Source organism: Pagrus major, chromosome 1, assembly GCF_040436345.1.
Source record: "Pagrus major chromosome 1, Pma_NU_1.0".
Classification (NCBI taxonomy): Eukaryota; Metazoa; Chordata; class Actinopteri; order Spariformes; family Sparidae; genus Pagrus; species Pagrus major.
The window spans coordinates 9403181-9421693 of NC_133215.1; the positions used below are offsets into that span (position 1 = coordinate 9403181).

At 41.9% G+C, this 18513-nt stretch overlaps 1 protein-coding gene across 2 annotated transcripts in view; it reads left to right on the forward strand.

Annotated features, from left to right (window-relative positions):
• The window catches only part of radil (Ras association and DIL domains), a 29632-nt gene extending 11193 nt beyond the window's left edge, over positions 1 to 18439 (forward strand). For both annotated transcript variants that reach the window (XM_073477326.1, XM_073477387.1), the window contains exons 7-20: positions 540 to 1239; positions 2597 to 2727; positions 4003 to 4040; positions 4197 to 4348; positions 4513 to 4625; positions 4983 to 5099; positions 6014 to 6137; positions 9400 to 9572; positions 10615 to 10765; positions 11676 to 11902; positions 12442 to 12787; positions 14270 to 14409; positions 15184 to 15323; positions 15581 to 18439. In XM_073477326.1, coding sequence (XP_073333427.1) covers positions 540 to 1239; positions 2597 to 2727; positions 4003 to 4040; positions 4197 to 4348; positions 4513 to 4625; positions 4983 to 5099; positions 6014 to 6137; positions 9400 to 9572; positions 10615 to 10765; positions 11676 to 11902; positions 12442 to 12787; positions 14270 to 14409; positions 15184 to 15323; positions 15581 to 15680 — 2652 coding nt within the window. In that variant the 3' untranslated portion in view covers positions 15681 to 18439. The remainder of the gene's footprint in view (positions 1 to 539; positions 1240 to 2596; positions 2728 to 4002; positions 4041 to 4196; positions 4349 to 4512; positions 4626 to 4982; positions 5100 to 6013; positions 6138 to 9399; positions 9573 to 10614; positions 10766 to 11675; positions 11903 to 12441; positions 12788 to 14269; positions 14410 to 15183; positions 15324 to 15580) is intronic.
• The last annotated feature ends 74 nt before the right edge of the window (positions 18440 to 18513 follow it).

Sequence of the window (18513 nt, forward strand, 5' to 3'; positions counted from 1 at the left end):
TTGACCCTCCCCACTTCTTGGGGTTCAGGCATCTTTACAGCAGATCCAGAGAAATCCAACTTCTGTCTCTTGCTTGTCTGCAACGTCGTCCACTCACAATTAGCTTAGTGTCAGCTTGAACCCTCTCCAGGTGTTTTTCAGCTTAAACCCTCTCCAGGTGCAAGGTATTCCAGTCGTCTTTCTCCCCAGTAACACATTTCAGCTCCTCCTGGGGGATACCAAGGAGTTCCCAGGCCAGATGAGATATATAATCTCTCTTGTGAGTTCTGGTTCTGCCTCGGGGTCTCCTCCCAGTTGGTCATGCCCAGAAATCTCCAAAGGGAGGTGCCCAGGAGGCATCCTAATCAGACCCCTGAACCACCACAGCTGGCTCCTACCAACAGCAGAGCAGCAGCTCTACTCTGAGCTGCCTCCAGATGTCTGAGCTCCTCACCCTGGGCTGAGCCTACCCACTCTTATAGTATTAATGAAATCTGAGTAATTATTTAGAAAAACAAGTCAGAAGAATTAAGTGACTTTTGTTTTTCTGTGTGTTTCAGGACTGTTTGGTATACCTGCTGAACAGAGAGCAGCACACAGTCGGTCAGGAGACCCCATCAGCGCGCCCCAACATCTGCCTCTTCTCCCCTGACATCCTGCCCCTCCACTGCCGCCTGCGCCGAGTCCCCGCGCCCCGTCGTCACGCCAACAACAACAACAAAGGAGAAGAGGAGAACCAGCGGTTCTGCGTCGCCGTTGAGCCAGTGCTGCACGCCACAGTCCTGGTGAACTTCTCCCGCTGCGAGCGCTCCACCACGCTGCGACACGGTGACCTCCTCTCCTTTGGAGCGCATTACATCTTCCTGTACAAGGACCCCGCGGGCTCTAAGCCTCTGCCTGCTCAGACCTTGGCACGCCTTCGCTCCCTTGGGCAGCTTTACGATGTAGGGGTGGAGGAGGGAGAGGGCGGGGCTCAGACTTGTAAGATGTGTGGTTCTGTGCTGAAGGACAGAACGGCGCAGGTGTTGAGTGCTCCGGCAGTCAGACGCACCTTCAAACCTCACCTGGTGAAAGCTCGCAGCGGGGGGACAGCAGCAGGAGTACCACTTAGTTTGTCAGGAGGGGAAGGTGGAGGAGGAGGAGGAGGAGGAAGAGGAGGAGGAGGAGGAGGAGGTCAGAAAAGAAGGCTACAGCTGGATTTTGACCAGGCGCATGAAGACCAGCTGTTGAACAGGATTGTGTCTCTCATTGAACCTGGAGGTCTGTGCTCTGATTTACAATCTAAAGAATAGACGATGTCAGTTGCACTTGTATAATGAAATGTTTTTATATTATTTCACCAAAATTAGTCACCTCTTGTAGGGCCGGGCAATATATCAATATTATCTCGCTATCGTGATATGAGACTTTATATCGCCTCAGATTTTGGAAAATCGTTATTTTGTGATACGGCATCAGTGTTGTCTTTTCCCGGTGTAAAGGGGCTGCATTACAGTAAAGTGATGTAATTTTCTGAACTCATGCTGCAATCTATTGCAAGTCAGTCCCGACTTCCAATCTAAAAGCGTCCCAGAGTATCAGCTCGGGAAAACATTGGCGCCTGCAGCAAACGGAAGTCACAAGCAACTACCGCAGCTGATTTAACAGATAAACACACTTAAACAGAGAAGGGACACGTTGTACTGCATGCTCGCAAAGACTTCTATCAGCACAGATCAACTGAATGATAATAAAAATGGGAATAAGCAAACGTAATACATTACAACAGACGAAAATGATCTCAAGCAGGTTGTAATTCATATTTAGTACTTAGTTCCTCAGCAGTAAATCAATTTTTTGACTTATTCTTTGACCACAAACTTTGATCTTAACGCTAACTGTATGTACACAAGGCTATATCTACGGAATAGATATTTGATTTTGTCGCCCAGTCCAAGCATTTTTAGTATTTCTTCTGAGAAAATAGAGATACTATTTATTTTGTTTATCGCGATAATGCCTAAAAAATATTTCAATATTATTTTAGTGCCATATTGCCCAGACCTAACCTCTAGTGGTACCAAGCCATGCAGATAGTTTGGGTGTATTTGTCCAGGTTTTGAGAAATCTGTCTGAGATTTCTGAGAAAATTTGTGGTGCATTAAAATGTTTTATTTTTTACAGTTTTATTTTTGGCAAGATTTTAAATCTAGCAGGGAAAATGTGATACAGAAAAACAACAGGAAAGTTAAAAAGAAGTCAATAAACACAAACCGCTACACCTGTACAATTCACTACACAGGTAACTGGTATCAGTATTTAAAACAAAAAGGTGAAAGACCCTTAAACATTCTGTTTCCTGAGAGAAACACAATATATTTCACTGTTTCTTCTGTAGTTGAAGGGTATATACAATAAGAAGTGTCCATGAAAAGCAGCATCTCATTGCAGAGTCAGGCTCCCTGTTACTCTGCTGTTTTCATAGGGGCTGTTTCTTTGGCCGAACGTAGTTGAAGTTGTTCTTTTAAAGTAATTTTTTGTACTCTCTTAGCTGCATCATTAGATAGATGTCACTTAATGAGAATGATGTTTTTTTTTTCATATCTTTGGTGAGCTCACCCTTTAAACTCCCTCACAGGAGACGACCATAAGCTGACGCCTGCCTACCTGCTGTGTCTGTGCATACAACACTCTGCCTCAAGCTTCCCACCTGGGAGTTTTGGAAAACTGTTGCTCAAGATTGTCCGAAGAATCCAGACCATCGCGTGGGTCAGTGTCTCTGTCTGTCTGTCTGTCTGTCTGTCTGTCTGTCTGTCTGTCTGTCCCTGTGGTACTTTGGCCTCTGCTTAAGATGACCTCATGTGGAGAGAAGCAGGTCAGCTATGTTGGGTCAGGTGAATAGTTAAACAGATATCACATGTTTTGTACTGTATTACACACACGATATTCTGTTCCACCATAGACAGAAGTTTAGGCACGAAGATGAAAATCAGTCATATATAAACATCTGAAACAATTAGTCAATGGACAGAATGTTAATTTGCAACAATCTGATATTCAGCTAATTCATTAAGTCCAAATATTTTCTGGCTCCAGAATTTTAAATTGGAAAACTCAGACAAAACAAGACATCTGAGGTCTTAAAAGATTGGACATTTCAAAGACTAAATGTTTAATCGAAACAAATAAACAACAGATTAATTAATGAGAACATTCCAGCTCTTATTATTTTGATACAACAGTTCCTCATGTTTCTATTTTACAAACGTTAAATCTTCAAGTCTGAGGATTTACAGACAAGGCTTAGTGTCTAAACATTTTGATATGGGTGCCAGTACAATACCCAAGACTCTGTTTTAGATTAAGAAATGTCTAATCAAAAAGGGCCACTTGGCTATAGCTTGTCATTTGTCATCAAAATACTGTAAAAATCAGGGTTTCCACCGGGAAATTGTTTTGCGGAGGTAAAAAGAAACACAGATCCTGAAGCATCGCATGAGGCATTTCATTTAGTCAGGAGATGACGAGCTTAACAGCAGGCACAGTCTTTAAATATACGGGTGTTTGCTGCAATGGCTTCTCTTTACTTGTCCCCTGAAGGTTTATGTTTTATTTCTAATAAAGGCTAACATAAAGTTTTTATGTTAGCAGAGGTGGTTTCAGATGAGGTGGTCCACTGCTACCATAAAACACTGCAGAAAACCCTGAATATGCTGCAGCCTGCCTTGTTTTATTGAAATGTTTTATGTTTTATTCAAAAATAGGTGTTGCAGAAAAAGGAGGGTTCGTGTTATACTTGGGAGTATTGTAATATTCATCTCAATGGGGCACAAAGTAATTATCAACATGCGTCACTGTGGGTGTGTTTGGTTTTGTAACTATGATAGTGGTATTTCTTCCTGCAGGTTAGTGATAGCGTCATGAAGTGAGGTTCTCCTACGCACATCTTAAAAGTTTAATGAGCACTTAATTGCTGTGTGTGTGTGTGTCTGTGTGTGTGTGTGTGTGTGTGTGTGTGTGTGTGTGTGTGTGTGCACCTTGCAGGAGAAGACAAAGGAGCTGGCTCAGAAGCAAGCTCAGCAGTGAGTATCACTTTCCAACAGAACGAGAGCATGTGTGCTCATGTACTGTTTTTAAGTTTATATGTCAGTATGTCTACATGTGTTTAACCCTCCACTCTGTGTGTGTGTGTGTGCACGTGTGTGTGTGTGTGTGTGTGTGTGTGTGTGTGTCTGTAGCCAGGACCCGGCCTCCCTGTCTCTGCTCAGTATCTCAGACTTGATCCCGGACCTGCAGACCATCTTCTTCTGGATGTCAAACTCCATCGAGATCCTCTACTTTATACAGCAAAGAGCCCCAGCGTACACACACAGCATAGAGACACTGCAAGGTACAAACACACACACACACATTCTGAGTGATGAGCGTGGAAACAAGTTGGCTGAAGAGTCATTACTCACTCTGACATACAGTAGATACAGATACAGCTACATCATCCCTCCCTCTCACCATATATCTCTTAACTACGCCTCTATCTCTGTCATCTGTGTCTAGGGTCAAAGGAGTCGTTGCTATCGGCGACCATATCAGCCAATGAGGAGGCAATGACTATCTTGGAAGAAGTGATCATGTACACTTTCCAGCAATGTGTCTACTATGTCACCAAGGTAATCTGTCACCGCAGCAACGGTGCCATCTTATTAATGAGTGAGACGGGTTTTTTTTAGTTTTTTTTAATCTTGTTTTTAAAACGGGGCTCGATGAATAATAACAGACCTCACTCACAGAGACGGGCTTATTGAGTTGTCTCACACGCACACACACACACACACACACACACACACACACACACACACACACACACACACACACACACACACACACACACACACAATGAATGACTAGATGGGGTAAGAATATGAATAAGTCAGAAACTAATCTGCAATTTCAGATCACTTCCATCATCGTGAATATGTGTTTGTGTGTGTGTGTGTGTGTGTGTGTGTGTGTGTGTATGTGTCCAGGCTCTTTATGTAGTGTTGCCAGGTTTGTTGGACTGTAATCCATTCCCAGTTGACAGCTCTGAGCCATGCTGGAAAGGAGGTGTAGGGTTTCCTGAACCTGTGCGCAGGGTCCTGCAGGTAAGTACATATTTTGTATTGTAGTTCAGTTATATAAGTACCAGATATCTTGATAAATTATGTCTTGTTTAAAGTTCCCCATCAACAACTCTGCTTTGGATTATCATTTGTGCATAATGTGGTCTTTCCGACAAAAAGTATATTGACCGCCTTCGTCGTATTGGGTTAAGTGAGAGCCGAACATCTAAGTGAGTGGAGACTTTGTGTTTGTCAGTGTAGTTAACAAATATGAAGTGAAACATTATCTAAGTACAGAAGAAGACTGGGGACATGAAACATTTGTAATAATTTTATGGTTGATGGAGTTCTTATTTGTCTGATATTAGTCTCAAATAGTCTACAAATGTTTTATGGAACAAACAGGAAGTAGAACTTAATTTACATTTTTAAATAAATAAATAAATTTTTAAATAACCTGAAGGGTGAATTTTCCTCTGAAGTGACACAGTAGAGCAGACTGTTGACACCTGTCTTTATTCTGCTTCACGCAACAAGAAAAATTGTCTCCTATGAGCTGATGAGTATCTGCAAAGGTCAAGCCAGTCAAACTCTTTCTGTCATTTCCACATATTTTTCTATTTTAGAGCTTTTTGTTTCTTTTTCTCTTATTGGTTGGAAACTTTCTGAAATTTGCTTTAAAGCCAAACTTTGTTCAAACCCACAGAATTTATTCATTTTATTTTGAATTCAAGAGAAAATTGAAAAGTTTCAAAAGAAACTGAAAACATCAGGGTGAACATTTGGTGGAATTTTATACAGCAAATGTTAAAAAGCTTCAATGAAGAGGTGAAACTGCTGATCTGGAATATTTATGATAATATATAAAGTCTTTGTCCTTTTTTGATAGACTTAAGCAACAATAGAGGCATAGACATGTCCTTTCATAACAACAGTATGTTTGCATGTGTGTGCAGGTTTTTCAGAATGGCCAGGAGCTTTTGCAGGGCTACCAGGTCCACCCGGAGATCCAGGCTCAGATGTTTGCTTACCTCTTCTTCTTCTCCAACGTGTCACTTTTTAACCAGCTAATGGACAAAGGTAGGGAGAGAAGCACGCACGCTCACACTCTCTCATCCATTAGACCTCCCCCAGGGTTTGTACAGTTGTCGTTGAGTGTGTGTGAGAGAGTGTCCTTGTGTCCTTGTCAGCATTTTGACAGTGACTAACCCAGATTTGTCCTCAATGCCCTTCGCCTATCTGCATTCTGTTTCTCCCCCCTCCTCCTCCTCCTCCTCCTCCTCCTTGCCTTCCTTACTTCCATCTGGCCGTCAGGGGGTGAGACAAAGAAGAGTAGAGGTGGGATTGGATGGAGGCGAGCGAGAGGAGATAGAGGATGGGTGGGGGGAAGAGGGGAAAAGGGCAGAGTGAAGGGTAAAGGGCTGGAAGGCCGCTCAGTTGTTGTGATGACCTTGCTAATAGTCTATTACCTTTTCTAAATACAGAAAACAGTCATTTACCGCCGGGTACATCCATGTGTCCGACTACTACCTCTCCACGCCCTCCCTCTGTACCTTTAGCCACATGTATACACACTCACGCACGCGCCATATGTCTTCATTAGGCGCTGGAGACAGCAGAGATCACATGTCTGGCAAAGGGAGAAGGAGAAACACCTTTATATTCATGCAGAGGCTCCCCCTGTCCCCCACCTCATCTCCACCTCCCTCTCTCCGTCTGTCTGGCTTTCTCTCCCTCTACCTCGCTCCCCTTTTCGTCGCTCATTTATATTTCTCCGCTGATGGTGTCCATGGTAACAGTGGAGCGAGTTTATAGCAGGTAACGCTGACGTTGGCACTGGGCGCTCTGCAACTCACACAGACACACACACACAAACGCTCACACTTGTTTGCTTGATATTATGGCATCTCAGGAAGGAAACCTGATCAGGGGAATTCAAGATTACAAGATGAAATACGGTGCAGACGCTCTGCTCCGTCGTGGATTTGTATGATTGTGTTTGTTTGACATCTTTCACCCTGCAAACAGATTCGAATGGATGGCTCTTTGTTGTCAGGACGGTTTGTTTGAGAGTGTACGAAGGCTCCTCTGCGTTTAAAGGGGAGTTCGTGTGTATGTAAACCAGCTGCTGTGAGGCATTATGACACCTTGGCAAAGAGGTTAAGTGATGTCTCGTCTGTTTGCGATGCCTTGCACATAGATTACTGTATGCCTAGACATAAGCCTATTACAGAGGGGAGTGTGTGCATATGTGTGTGTGTGCATCCAAAACATATGGCAGAAAATTTGAAGGGTTATGTGTGTGTGTGTGTGTAATGTCTGCACACAATGCTGCCGGTTTATTGTCTGACTGAAGCTTCCTGTCACGTCTAAAGCGTAGAGAGAGAAATTTTGAGGAGACGCGTTTAGTTTTCGGTGCTCAGTCTGTGTCTATAAGTATTGTAAACTGTCAAGTGCCAAAATTGGAATTGATTGTCTGGTCAGATTCATTATCTTATCACTTAAGGCACTTTAAATATATTCTTAGCTCCTACTTTTAGTAAAATATATTTTGTTGTGCTGACGATGGCGCGCTTACTTCTTATCATTTTGCATCTAAAGTGTGTATGCAAAAAAAGATGCTCAGAGTAATTTATGATGATTACATTCCCAGTGAAGTTCATTGATTCAGTGCACTGATGATGTTTTTCACAGTAAAGTTTGTTGAACTGTAAAATATCCTGCCTTGTTAAAAACCTCATTTGAGGGATCACTCCAAAAAATGTGTGTTTATTAGCCAATTTATTGATTCATCAGAATTTTTTACTTCCTAATATCTGTATCTGTAATATATTGTTGATTTTGGCGAGTGTACCTGACACTACCTTTTTGAAAATCCTGGACTGAGGCGTGTATTTGACATTAGGAAACTTTGGCTTATTTTGTTAAATGAAACAGTGTACTGATTATGTTATAAAATAGATACATTAAATTTCTTAGTAATTGATTTTAAGAAACAAGTCCTGTAATGATTATTTTAAGGCATTTTTTGTAGCAAAAATACCAAATATTTCCTTGTCGTAGCTTCTAAAATGAGAGGATGCACATTCTTCCAATTTAACAGTCATTTGCAAATTAACTGTGTTTACCGACAACAGTTTTACGAAGTGTTCCTGAGCCCATGATTGTAATATCCTTTATACAATCGTGTGTTTCACATAGTGGTGCAAGTGACTGAGCCTTTTGAGGATGCCCCTTTCATACCCAGTCACGATACAATCCCCAAACTTTCCCAGTCATTTGTTGTCCCTGTCCAAACATGTTTGAAACGGGTTGCTGGCATCAAACTCAGAATAAGCATACATTTACAAAAATCTATGAAGATGATGAGATAAGATGCTACATATATTGTCTTTGTGCTGTTTTCAATTGAGTATATTGAGTCAATTATCACGTTTTGTTTATTTTGCTTTACACAGCTTTTTTGGAATCGGGGTGGTTGTATGTGTTTGTAAGCCTGAACCCTTTTATTTTTCGGCTGTCGGTCAAACAAAGCAGCAAGCAGTTTTTAATCTGCAGATTAACTGCAGCCCTACATAAACTAGATGACAGTTAATAGTATAATATAAACACATTTTTTGCATATAATCCCTAAATTATTACAAAAATTTAGATATCAACAAAAAATATTGCTTTGTCATCTGCATAGAAACTCAGGTATCGTTAGCATAAAAAAAAATCTAAAATGATACTCGGCTCTAGCCCAGTTGTTTGTCATTGTTTGGACCAAACCCCATTACCTCACATTGGGGGGTATTTCAAAAAGCTTAAATAGGAATTATAGCTGCAGTGAGGCAATGGAACGACAGATTGACAAACTATTGGATGCCAGCTCGGTAAATGCTAGATTTAAAGTTATCGCCTGCTTAACTTGCCACAAAACTTCCTTTCAGTTGTCTGATGTGACACAGAGAAAGAAAGGATTACACAGAGTGAGGAATGCAGCCTTGTTGCTGGTGTGTTGTGCAGTAAAACACAAACCCAGTCAGCTGAGCTCCTCTGCAGCACACCATTTGTATTCTGCAAGGAGCAGGCAGCCGCTGGCTGTTGCTATTTCAGTTTCAGTGACTTCAATATTAACTTATTTTAGAACGAACGTCTATATTGATGTACAACATACACACATGCACAGAAACGAAAAGCAATCTCTTTTTAGCCTGCCTTTCTCTCAGGCACACACACACGCCCAAGAATAGAAATCCACTGCAGTCTCTCTGATGAAATATCCACTCACTTTGTGTGCGTGTGTGCGTGTGTGTGTGTGTGTGTGTGTGTGTGTGTGTGTGTGTGTGTGTGCGCGCAGGTCCATCTCGGGGTTGGTTCCAGCGCTCCAAGGTGCTGCAGATTCAGGCTTGTTTGCGGATGGTCATGGAGTGGGCGAGCAGGTCCGGTTTGGGACATCTGGCCGACAAATTCTTCACCAAACTCAACAGCACTGTGTCCATACTGGCCACGCCCCCACAGCAGCTCACACAGGTACCCCACACACACACACACACACACACACACACACACACACACACACACACACACACACACACACACACACACACGCATACAATCTATTACAAGCACTAATTATGTTGCCGTATTTAAAAATGAACAGAGAAGCTTACCGTATTCAGATAACCTACAAGTTTAATTGCCATTGAGGTGCTCACTCATGTAGTCGTCCAGCGAGCTACAACAATTAATCAATTAGTTGTCAACTGCTAAAATTAATCGCCAACTATTTTGATAATCTATTAACCGTTTGAGTAATTTTTCAAGGAAAAAAAGCCCAAATTCTCTGATTCCAGCTTCTTAAATGTGAATATTTTCATGTTTCTTTCCTCCTTTATGACAGTAATCTGAACATCTTTGGATTCTGGCCAAAAAATAAATTTGATGAACATCCTCTTCGTCTTTGGGAACACAACATTTATCACGGCATTTTATAGTCATTGATGTTGTGATCATTAGTTGCAGCCCTGGTCATCCAAACAGAGGTAACAGAGAACAGGAAAGCTTTAATTGGCTCTGTGATTGACTGTTTTACATACAGCTGAAAGAACTGTTGCTCATGAAGTCACTCTGATCAGCAATGTATTGATAATGTCTTGGAAGAGGTCTAGCCAGGATCATGTGTGTGTTGTGTTATTTTTATCTAAGTTCTTTAATTTTTTTTCCATCCATGAAAACATGTGAATCTTTTTTGTGTGAAAATGAATGAAAGTTTTTTTTTTCTTTTCAGTATTAAAAAAGTGTAAATGAGTTTCACACATGAAAAAAAGGTTTCTCTAGAAATTTTCACAGATGGAAGGAACTTAAAGATTATCCTGGCAAATAAAAAGAAATTTTCACCAGTTTCTCAAGTCATATCACAGGAGAGAAAACAATTTAGATCAGACTATTTTAAAATCTTCACTTGCCCCTCAGGGCTTCCATACCTGGCTGTAAAAAAAACCCCAAAAAAAACAAAAAAGGACCCCCCCGGACTTCTACTTAATCTGTCCCTTTCCTTCTTCTCTGCCTGCAGCTGAGTTGGCGAGCTTTGTCCAGTGAGCACCCGACTCTGAAGCCCGTCCAGCTGCACCGGATTCTCACCCAGTACCAGCTCACAGCAGAGATAGGCCCCGTCCCAACATGGCAACCCAGCAGTGAGGACGAGGCATATATATACAGAACAGGTACATGTGTGAATTTGTGAGCATGAATTTGTAGAGTTTATTTTTTTGTTGGGTCAGGTGACAGTTTAGTCTGTAGGTACAATATCTGCAGTCATATTTAAAATCTCCCTCCATTCAGAAATGTGTTTTACCTTTAACGACTTCACTGTGAGAGTATTCAGAGTAGAGCATTCTTATGTCTTAAACCTGTCTTTTAGGTAAAGGTCATCCGTCATGGTTCTTCCTTAAGGATGTAGGTGAAGATTGAGCACAAACGATTACAATGAATGAGAACGTGAATTTGCTGCAGTCAGTGTCAGACTGCATTATTTTACATTCTGAAGGCAGTTTGCTGTTTGTGATCAGCGGACAGGATCAATATGTTTGTATGTGCAGTATCCTGCTTTTGATCCATAATTCGGGATATCACATTTACAGTAAATGGGACATGAACACGGTGATTCATATCATTGTTTACTGTACCTGACTGGTATTATCCAGATTGTGATCGCCTGTCACGCTCTCTCATTTCTTTATTGACTGAGTTTCCTCAACAGTTGAGGATGAACCTGCTTTCGTCTGAACTTTGCTGTATTTTACAACCTTGTTGGAATTGGCTTCTCCTTCTGGCCTCTGCATGACCACTTTCATAGATGCCTATTACATTCTTGTATAATTGTGACACGATCTGAGCTTGTACCTGCACACTGGTGTTAAATGTCACAGTATCCTGTTTTTAAACTGAGTACTCCACCTGACACTTTTAGGTTTCTCAAAACCAGGATAAGAAGTTCTCTAGATTTCACTGAATGAGTTTTGAATGTGACAGCTGCAAAACAGAAAGAGTGACAGGCTTATGGGGGATCCTGGATCAGGCCTTTAATGGTGTACGTGTGTATAGATGAGTTCACACCAGTTTGTTTGTGTCTAGTGGACCTCCTGGAGAGCTTCGAGAACCACCCTCCCATAGTGCTTCCCAGCGCCGGCTTCAGAGTGGACCTGGACAGCGAGTGTATAGAAGACAGCATCTACAGACAGCTGCTCTACATCCGCCACTACCTGTGGGGGCTGCGCACCAAGACGCAAACGCACACCAGCACTCCCAGCGTGCACACACACTCCAACGGAACCAACACAGCTGACTGGCCCGACGTTCAGGTCAGAGACACACACACACAGACACACACATACACACATACACACTCTGTCAAATGCACACACCTAGCAGTAATCCCGGCCATGTGCCTCAGCAGCTGTGGTTGTTGAGGAGTTCCTCATAATCCCATAAATGAAAGACAAAAACCCTCTACTCCAGCCAAGCCGCACACACATACACACACTCACTCACAGAAACCTAGACATGGTTAAATCATGGTTAATCTGATTAGTCTTTAGGCTGTCTAATTAGTGGGAACGGCTGACTAGACCATAATCCCTAGTGTTACTGCACCCTCAGATGTACACATACACACAGAAACACATATACATTCACAAATATGTCAAACGGTAAATCTGTAAAATAAAAATGGCATCTTAAGTCTTTTTTAATCCAGACAAAGCTTTTTAAAATACTGCAACAACAACGTTTTTTCATTGGTTACAAGAATATAAATTTCCCTTCCATTTTCTAACCCTTGGATCCTCACTTTGCACCTCGTTCTGTCTTCTAAAGTCTTTCTTTTTCGATCCCGACACAGAGGGAGTTGTTGCCTCCGGCCCACAGCAGCCCCCGCTCTGGAGGTCCCGGGGACGAGGTGACAGCAGAGACGGGAGAGGAGAGAGGCCGGGATAGACCGCCAGGCCAATCACACACGCACAGCCTCAGAAGGAACGGCACCATCCACCACCCTCGAACAGCAAATCCCGACCCGTCCTGCCTCTTGACCCCTCCCAACACCCCGCTGTACCCAGAGGGAGGAGGAGGAGGAGGAGGAGGAGGAGGAGGGCCAATCATAGGCTCCAACACCCAGACTAACGGCTGCAGCAGCAGAGCTGTGGCAGAATGTAAAAAGACCAACGGACTCATCACCAACGGACTGGAGGGTAGGCTGAGTGACATACAGGAGGTGGACAAAATAACAGGAACACGTGAGCAGTAGAGGAGATTGGACACCACCGTTGACAGTCTTCACACAAGTAGTTTATTTGTAGGGCTATTGCACTAAATCATTATGTGTGTAGTGTTTTTGTCATTTTGTCCACCTCGAATGTACAGTATGATTTTGGCAAACTGGCATTAAAAAAAAAAAGACATTGCGTTTTTGTAAAACATTGCGATGGTCAATAATACAAGATAAGATAAGCTGTACCTTTATTCATCCATCAGAGGGTAAATTTAGGTTGACACAGCAGAACAAGGGAACAGAACTAAACTAAATGTACTAAGAGAAAATAAAATGTTAAAAAAAGATAAAATTGAATTAGGGTTATCGTGATATCAGATTTTCACAACACGATTATCGTGGCCAAACAAATTCACGATAACAATATTATTGCGATGTCTATAGAAGTTTTTAAAAAAATGCTAACAGTCAAATCTATCTTCAACTTTGTGTACTGTGTGTCTTGTTTCTTGTTTTAGATAAATAAATGACCTTCAAAATACGAGTGAAGGGAGGGGAGAGAGAGTCTGTAGCCATAACTGTTTAAAAACTACCATCAATTAATAGTAAAAAGGCACCCGGAGGAACTCATAAACAAAAGATGCACAAGGCCAAACATCTTTGCTGGATTATTCAGATGACATTATCATATGCGTGTTAATAACACAATATCAATAATTATTTTTTTAATATCTTGGATATCATGAGTGTTGAGATATTGTGACACGCCTAATTCAAATAGAAATACTAATACAATAGATGGATTTGTGTGCTTATACATGTGCAAAGATGACTCGCCTCAGTGCACAGCTGCAGCAAGCAGTTGTTGTATGCAAAAACACCTGAAACCCACTGTGTGATGGCTGTCAAGCATCAGATGGCAGGAAAATAAATTTAGCAAATAGCTGCTGGCCCGGCTAAATTTTCTCAGGAGTTGAAAGACCCAACCAGAGCCAAACAAGAGCTAATATTAAACATACATTCTTCAGATGAATAATGTTGCTCTCTGTCCACTGGATGTGTAAACAGACCACAACATCTTTATAAGCTGATCAGTTTCACCTGTATCTGAGTTCGTCTGCCCCCCCCAGAGGCCAAAAATCGATGAATGCGGCTTTAACTCTGCACTTGCTCTTTGTACAGTTCTGTAGTAGAAGCTGCAGCTCGTTGGTCGGCTCTCACATGACAGCTCTCTCTCCTCCTGTTCAGTCTTTCAGTGTATTGAGTGTGACATCTGCAGGCTCTAGACAGAAGCACATGTTTGTGTGTCAGATTAGCTGCATGCGTCTCAGTATCTGTGTGCGTGTCTTCTGCACAGTGAGACCTCTGATGTTTGTCCAGCCCCATAGCGAGACCCTTTTGTGTGTGTTTGTGTGTGTGTGTGTGTGTTTTTGTGGTTTTTGGGTGTCCGTGTCCTCTGCAGGGTGTATTAGTGGGTGTGAGTTTCCTTTCCCTGTATCCTCCCCTGGCGCCCCTCCCCTTCCTGATGACTTGTGTGTGGTGTTTGTAGTGGAACTGGACAAGGGACCCTACGGACTGGGCATGGGACTCATAGACGGCCTGGTGAGTAGAAAACAGAGTTCACATTTTATCTTGCAATGTGACCATATTTTGGGAATTACTGTTAATGAAAATAATTGTACATGTGGATGTGATGACCAAAAAGTTTATTTATTCATTTGTGCTATCATCTAGTTACGGAGTTAAAGTTGTTGACACTACATCGACACTCATATCAACTTAAAACTACATTATAATGTGTTTAAAAAAACGTTTTTAAAGTTTTGCCTCTCAGCCATCTAACATTTCCCTCGTGAAACAATTATGTGGACAAAAAAGGGGTTTTAACATTCTTTCCAATTACTCTGACACAGTTTTAAACTTATTTGTTCTTTTAACAAAGCCTAACATAACATATGTTAAAGCATTACTCCAATATTACAGCACTCTGATAAAAGTAAGTGTCATATCACAATATTGATGTTGTGCAAGTGGAAATTCACAATGAGGAGTCCTGATTATACAAAAGTAATGTCAAAATATCAAACCTTAGCGACTTGATGTAGAACAAAGGTTATACTGTTGATGAGGGCTACTCAAAGTGGGGCCTGCAGGCCAAAGTTGGTCATCCCCTAAAGCTACACCACCATTAAGTTTCAGTTTGGGCATCCCTACAGTTGATCGTTACGTTTCAGGTGTCCTGTCGAAGTTTTAAGAAAACGCCTGCCAGCTATTTAGAAACAAAAACAGTGGTCTTTTAATTGGCTCCACCAGATGCTCAGCTAAATAATGGACACACACACACTAGACATACTCTAACACTTGTTCCTCCTGCAGCACACTCCCCTCAATGCTCCAGGCATTTACATCCGGACTCTGATCCCTGATGGACCTGCTGCCTCCGACGGCAGACTGAGGATCGGAGATCGCATCCTGGCTGTGAACGGGACCAGTCTGATCGGAGCAGACTACCAGAGGTACAGACGACATTCTACTGCTGCTATTTGTGACTAACAGTGTGCTGGTGGAGATAAATGATACTACTGAGTGATATTGACATTGATGGCAGAGTGAGCACTCTTCCCACAGTGTTAACTATACCCATGGCTGTCAGCCTCTTGACTCAACTGATTACTTTGATTGATTGATTCATCCTTACTCTGTCTCTGCTGAGCTTCACGTAACTGGACTCCCGTCTTTCTCCCCCCTACTTCCTCCTGTGTGCTCCTCACAGCGCGGTGGATCTGATTCGTCTGGGAGGAGGTCGCCTACGTTTCCTGGTAGCCAAATCCGACCCCGACGTCTCGGAGAAGATTAGTGCCTCCTCCTGCTGACCACCTCTGAGGCAGGACAGCGAGACGACGAGGGATACAGATGTGTGCGCTGGTGAACAGGGTACACACAAACACACACCCCCACGCGTCCATACGCAACATGAAATATGAATGTGAAAACTACAACAGCACAAAGCCAAGCAATCAAACTGGAGATAACGCTCCACGACTCCACTCCACAGCTGCCAGACCTGCTTCACCTCATGCTGACTCCTACTGGGTTTGTGTGACAGACAGAATCCGTAACCCACGGCGACATCAAAGGAATACGCTGTGAGGAAAGTTGCCTAATTAATCAGCGTTTGAGGTGTGCGAGGTCTAACCAGCCAGTATGCAGTCTGACGTGGTTTAAAGCACAGTAGATTCTCTCCCGTCAGTCCTTGGAGCGTGTGCGCACACTGGACTTTTTCCACCTGTTTTTAGAACAATTTGTATTAGTAATTAAGACATTAAGTAGCATGGTTACATAGCTACCCACCTCTCAGACAAATGTACAATCCTAAAAGCATCTGCAGTCAAACATCTTGCGACAGCCTCAGTGAACGCAGGATGTCTTACACTTTGCTTTTAGAGTGGAATGTTTTATAGACCTGTTTGTCAGTAGCTCCCAAAGCACTACCACCTTCTGCTCGAAAAACAATTGTGTATGAATGTTGACTTTTGTACTCGAAGAGGCCGAGGAAGCCAACTCAAGAATGTCAAGACACACACAGCCCAGCTCATTGAACCTCATCTCTGGACTTTTACCTCCTAAAAACAGGCGAACTCTTAATGCACAGGGGATGTGCAGCCGTTAATTAATTACCGAATCATAAATGCTTCACTCCAGAGGTTCTGATGCACAATCCTGGCATGTACAAACCACATTTTTTTTGTTGTGAATATTTGCTGTACGTATCTGGTTATTAAGAGGTGTAAATAGACGTTTGTAAATATTTAACACTCGGTCTCGTATTGTTCGGACATTCAAAAGAGAAACTGCATTTGGGGAACTACTCGATCGTAAACACTGAAACTTTCTGATGGAAAAAAAGGAACTGTTTTCTAGAAATATGCTGTAGTCATGGGTTGTGTTTTTAAATTGAAATGTTATTAGTTTCAAGTTTTATGAACATGTATATAACTCATGCACATCGTGTCATTGGCTGTACTTTTGCTGAAAGGGTAACTCCACCCAAAATTACAAAAACTTTTTTATTTTACTTCTCGTGGTATTGAGCATTAGCAGATATGTGTTTTTTAAGTTGAGCTTTAAGGTTCTTGTATGCGAGATTTCAGCCTCCAACACAGTACAATAGAATAAGGCTGCACAATATATCGTTTCAGCATCGACATCACAATGTACACGTGTGCCATAGTCACATCGCAGAACCTGCAATGTCAAGCACGGCAAATTAACTCAGCTTTTTCACAATTTAGATGTTTTTTTGTTTTGTTTGCAGCACTTGATAAATATTAACAATGTCAGTAGTTTTTCTACCAGTCAGTGGTTGTAACCATGGTGACTTCTGCCTACTGTGACATCATGTGCATAGCCTCTAATAATGAGCTATTCAAGTTATCTGCTGAAAATTCCTGTACTTTTTATAAAATGTCGATGGTTTTTCAGGTTTTTTCCCCCATATCAGGCAGCCCTAAATGAAGGTGAATGGAAATCTGTTTGCGGTTGTTCACAGTACCGACAAATCACATTTTAAAAAATTCAATGGCAGTTGTCTTCAGTCTGCTGACCTCTTAGATTTTTAAAAAAGGACTATTTTTTGATAGAAAGTAGAACCAGTGAATCACTGCGAGATCCAGATTATCCAGAGTAACAGGGACATTTTTTCTTGAAAGAATGTGTTGATGTTTTTTTAGAAGTAAATTTTCAATACTGCCCAAAACCACAACTTTACATTAACTTCCATCAAACTGGGGTAGAAGCAGAAATCTCAGAGGCATATCTAAAAATCTAGACAAGTAAAACCAAAGCTACCTGCTTAGCTAGATACCTGACAGAACATGTTTTATGTCATTTGGCTGTACTTACCTTTTAAGAAGGAGGTTCGGCTCGAACACTAACAGGTCACCTTGTATAAAGCCCCCATTTCAAAAGGGAAAAAAGCTATGCTAATCAGTTTTATGCTGCCTGGCCTTCAGTTCTGACCTCAGCTCTGTAGAGCTCCCCTGGGACGCTCTGGATCACCATCTCAGGGGCAGTGACCCTCTGCCAGCCTGTGATCAGTCCCTCTGCGGAAAGAGGGAACCATCACACAGCTGCAGATAGAGATGTTCACTTACTCCCCGAGTAGAGAGAAGCCAGGAGGAGGCTGTCACACAATGTACCGGAGGAGTGCAGGGCAACTGTGTTTGACGTTTACTGGGGCTGCAAATATGATTATTTTCATTATCGCCGAATCAGTCTGTAAAATTGAACAAAAATGCTCAGCCTGTTTTGTCAAGCGAAAGTCCAAACCTAAGAAAAGGAGAAGTATCAAACCCACATACTGTTCTGTAATACTGACTTATTATATCAGCGTTAATGTTGACAACAATGTTGGTTATTGTTCCTGTTATTTACACGATGATAAAAATGTCAGTCTTAACATTGTTTCTTTTTTTCCATCAGCTTTTGTTTTGCTCTCAGCTTTTGATTCTGTTCATTTCCTTGCAGTAACATTTTGGTCCATTTCAAGGTTTGTATGACATTGATCTCATGCATGTCTCTTCTTCTCTGTTCATTATTTATACTGTTAAAAAAAAAAAAAAAAAAGATTGTACTGAAGAATAAAGATTGTTGGATACTTGCATTTCTCTGCTTCGAAACCAAATGTAAACAACGACTTGCAGTGTG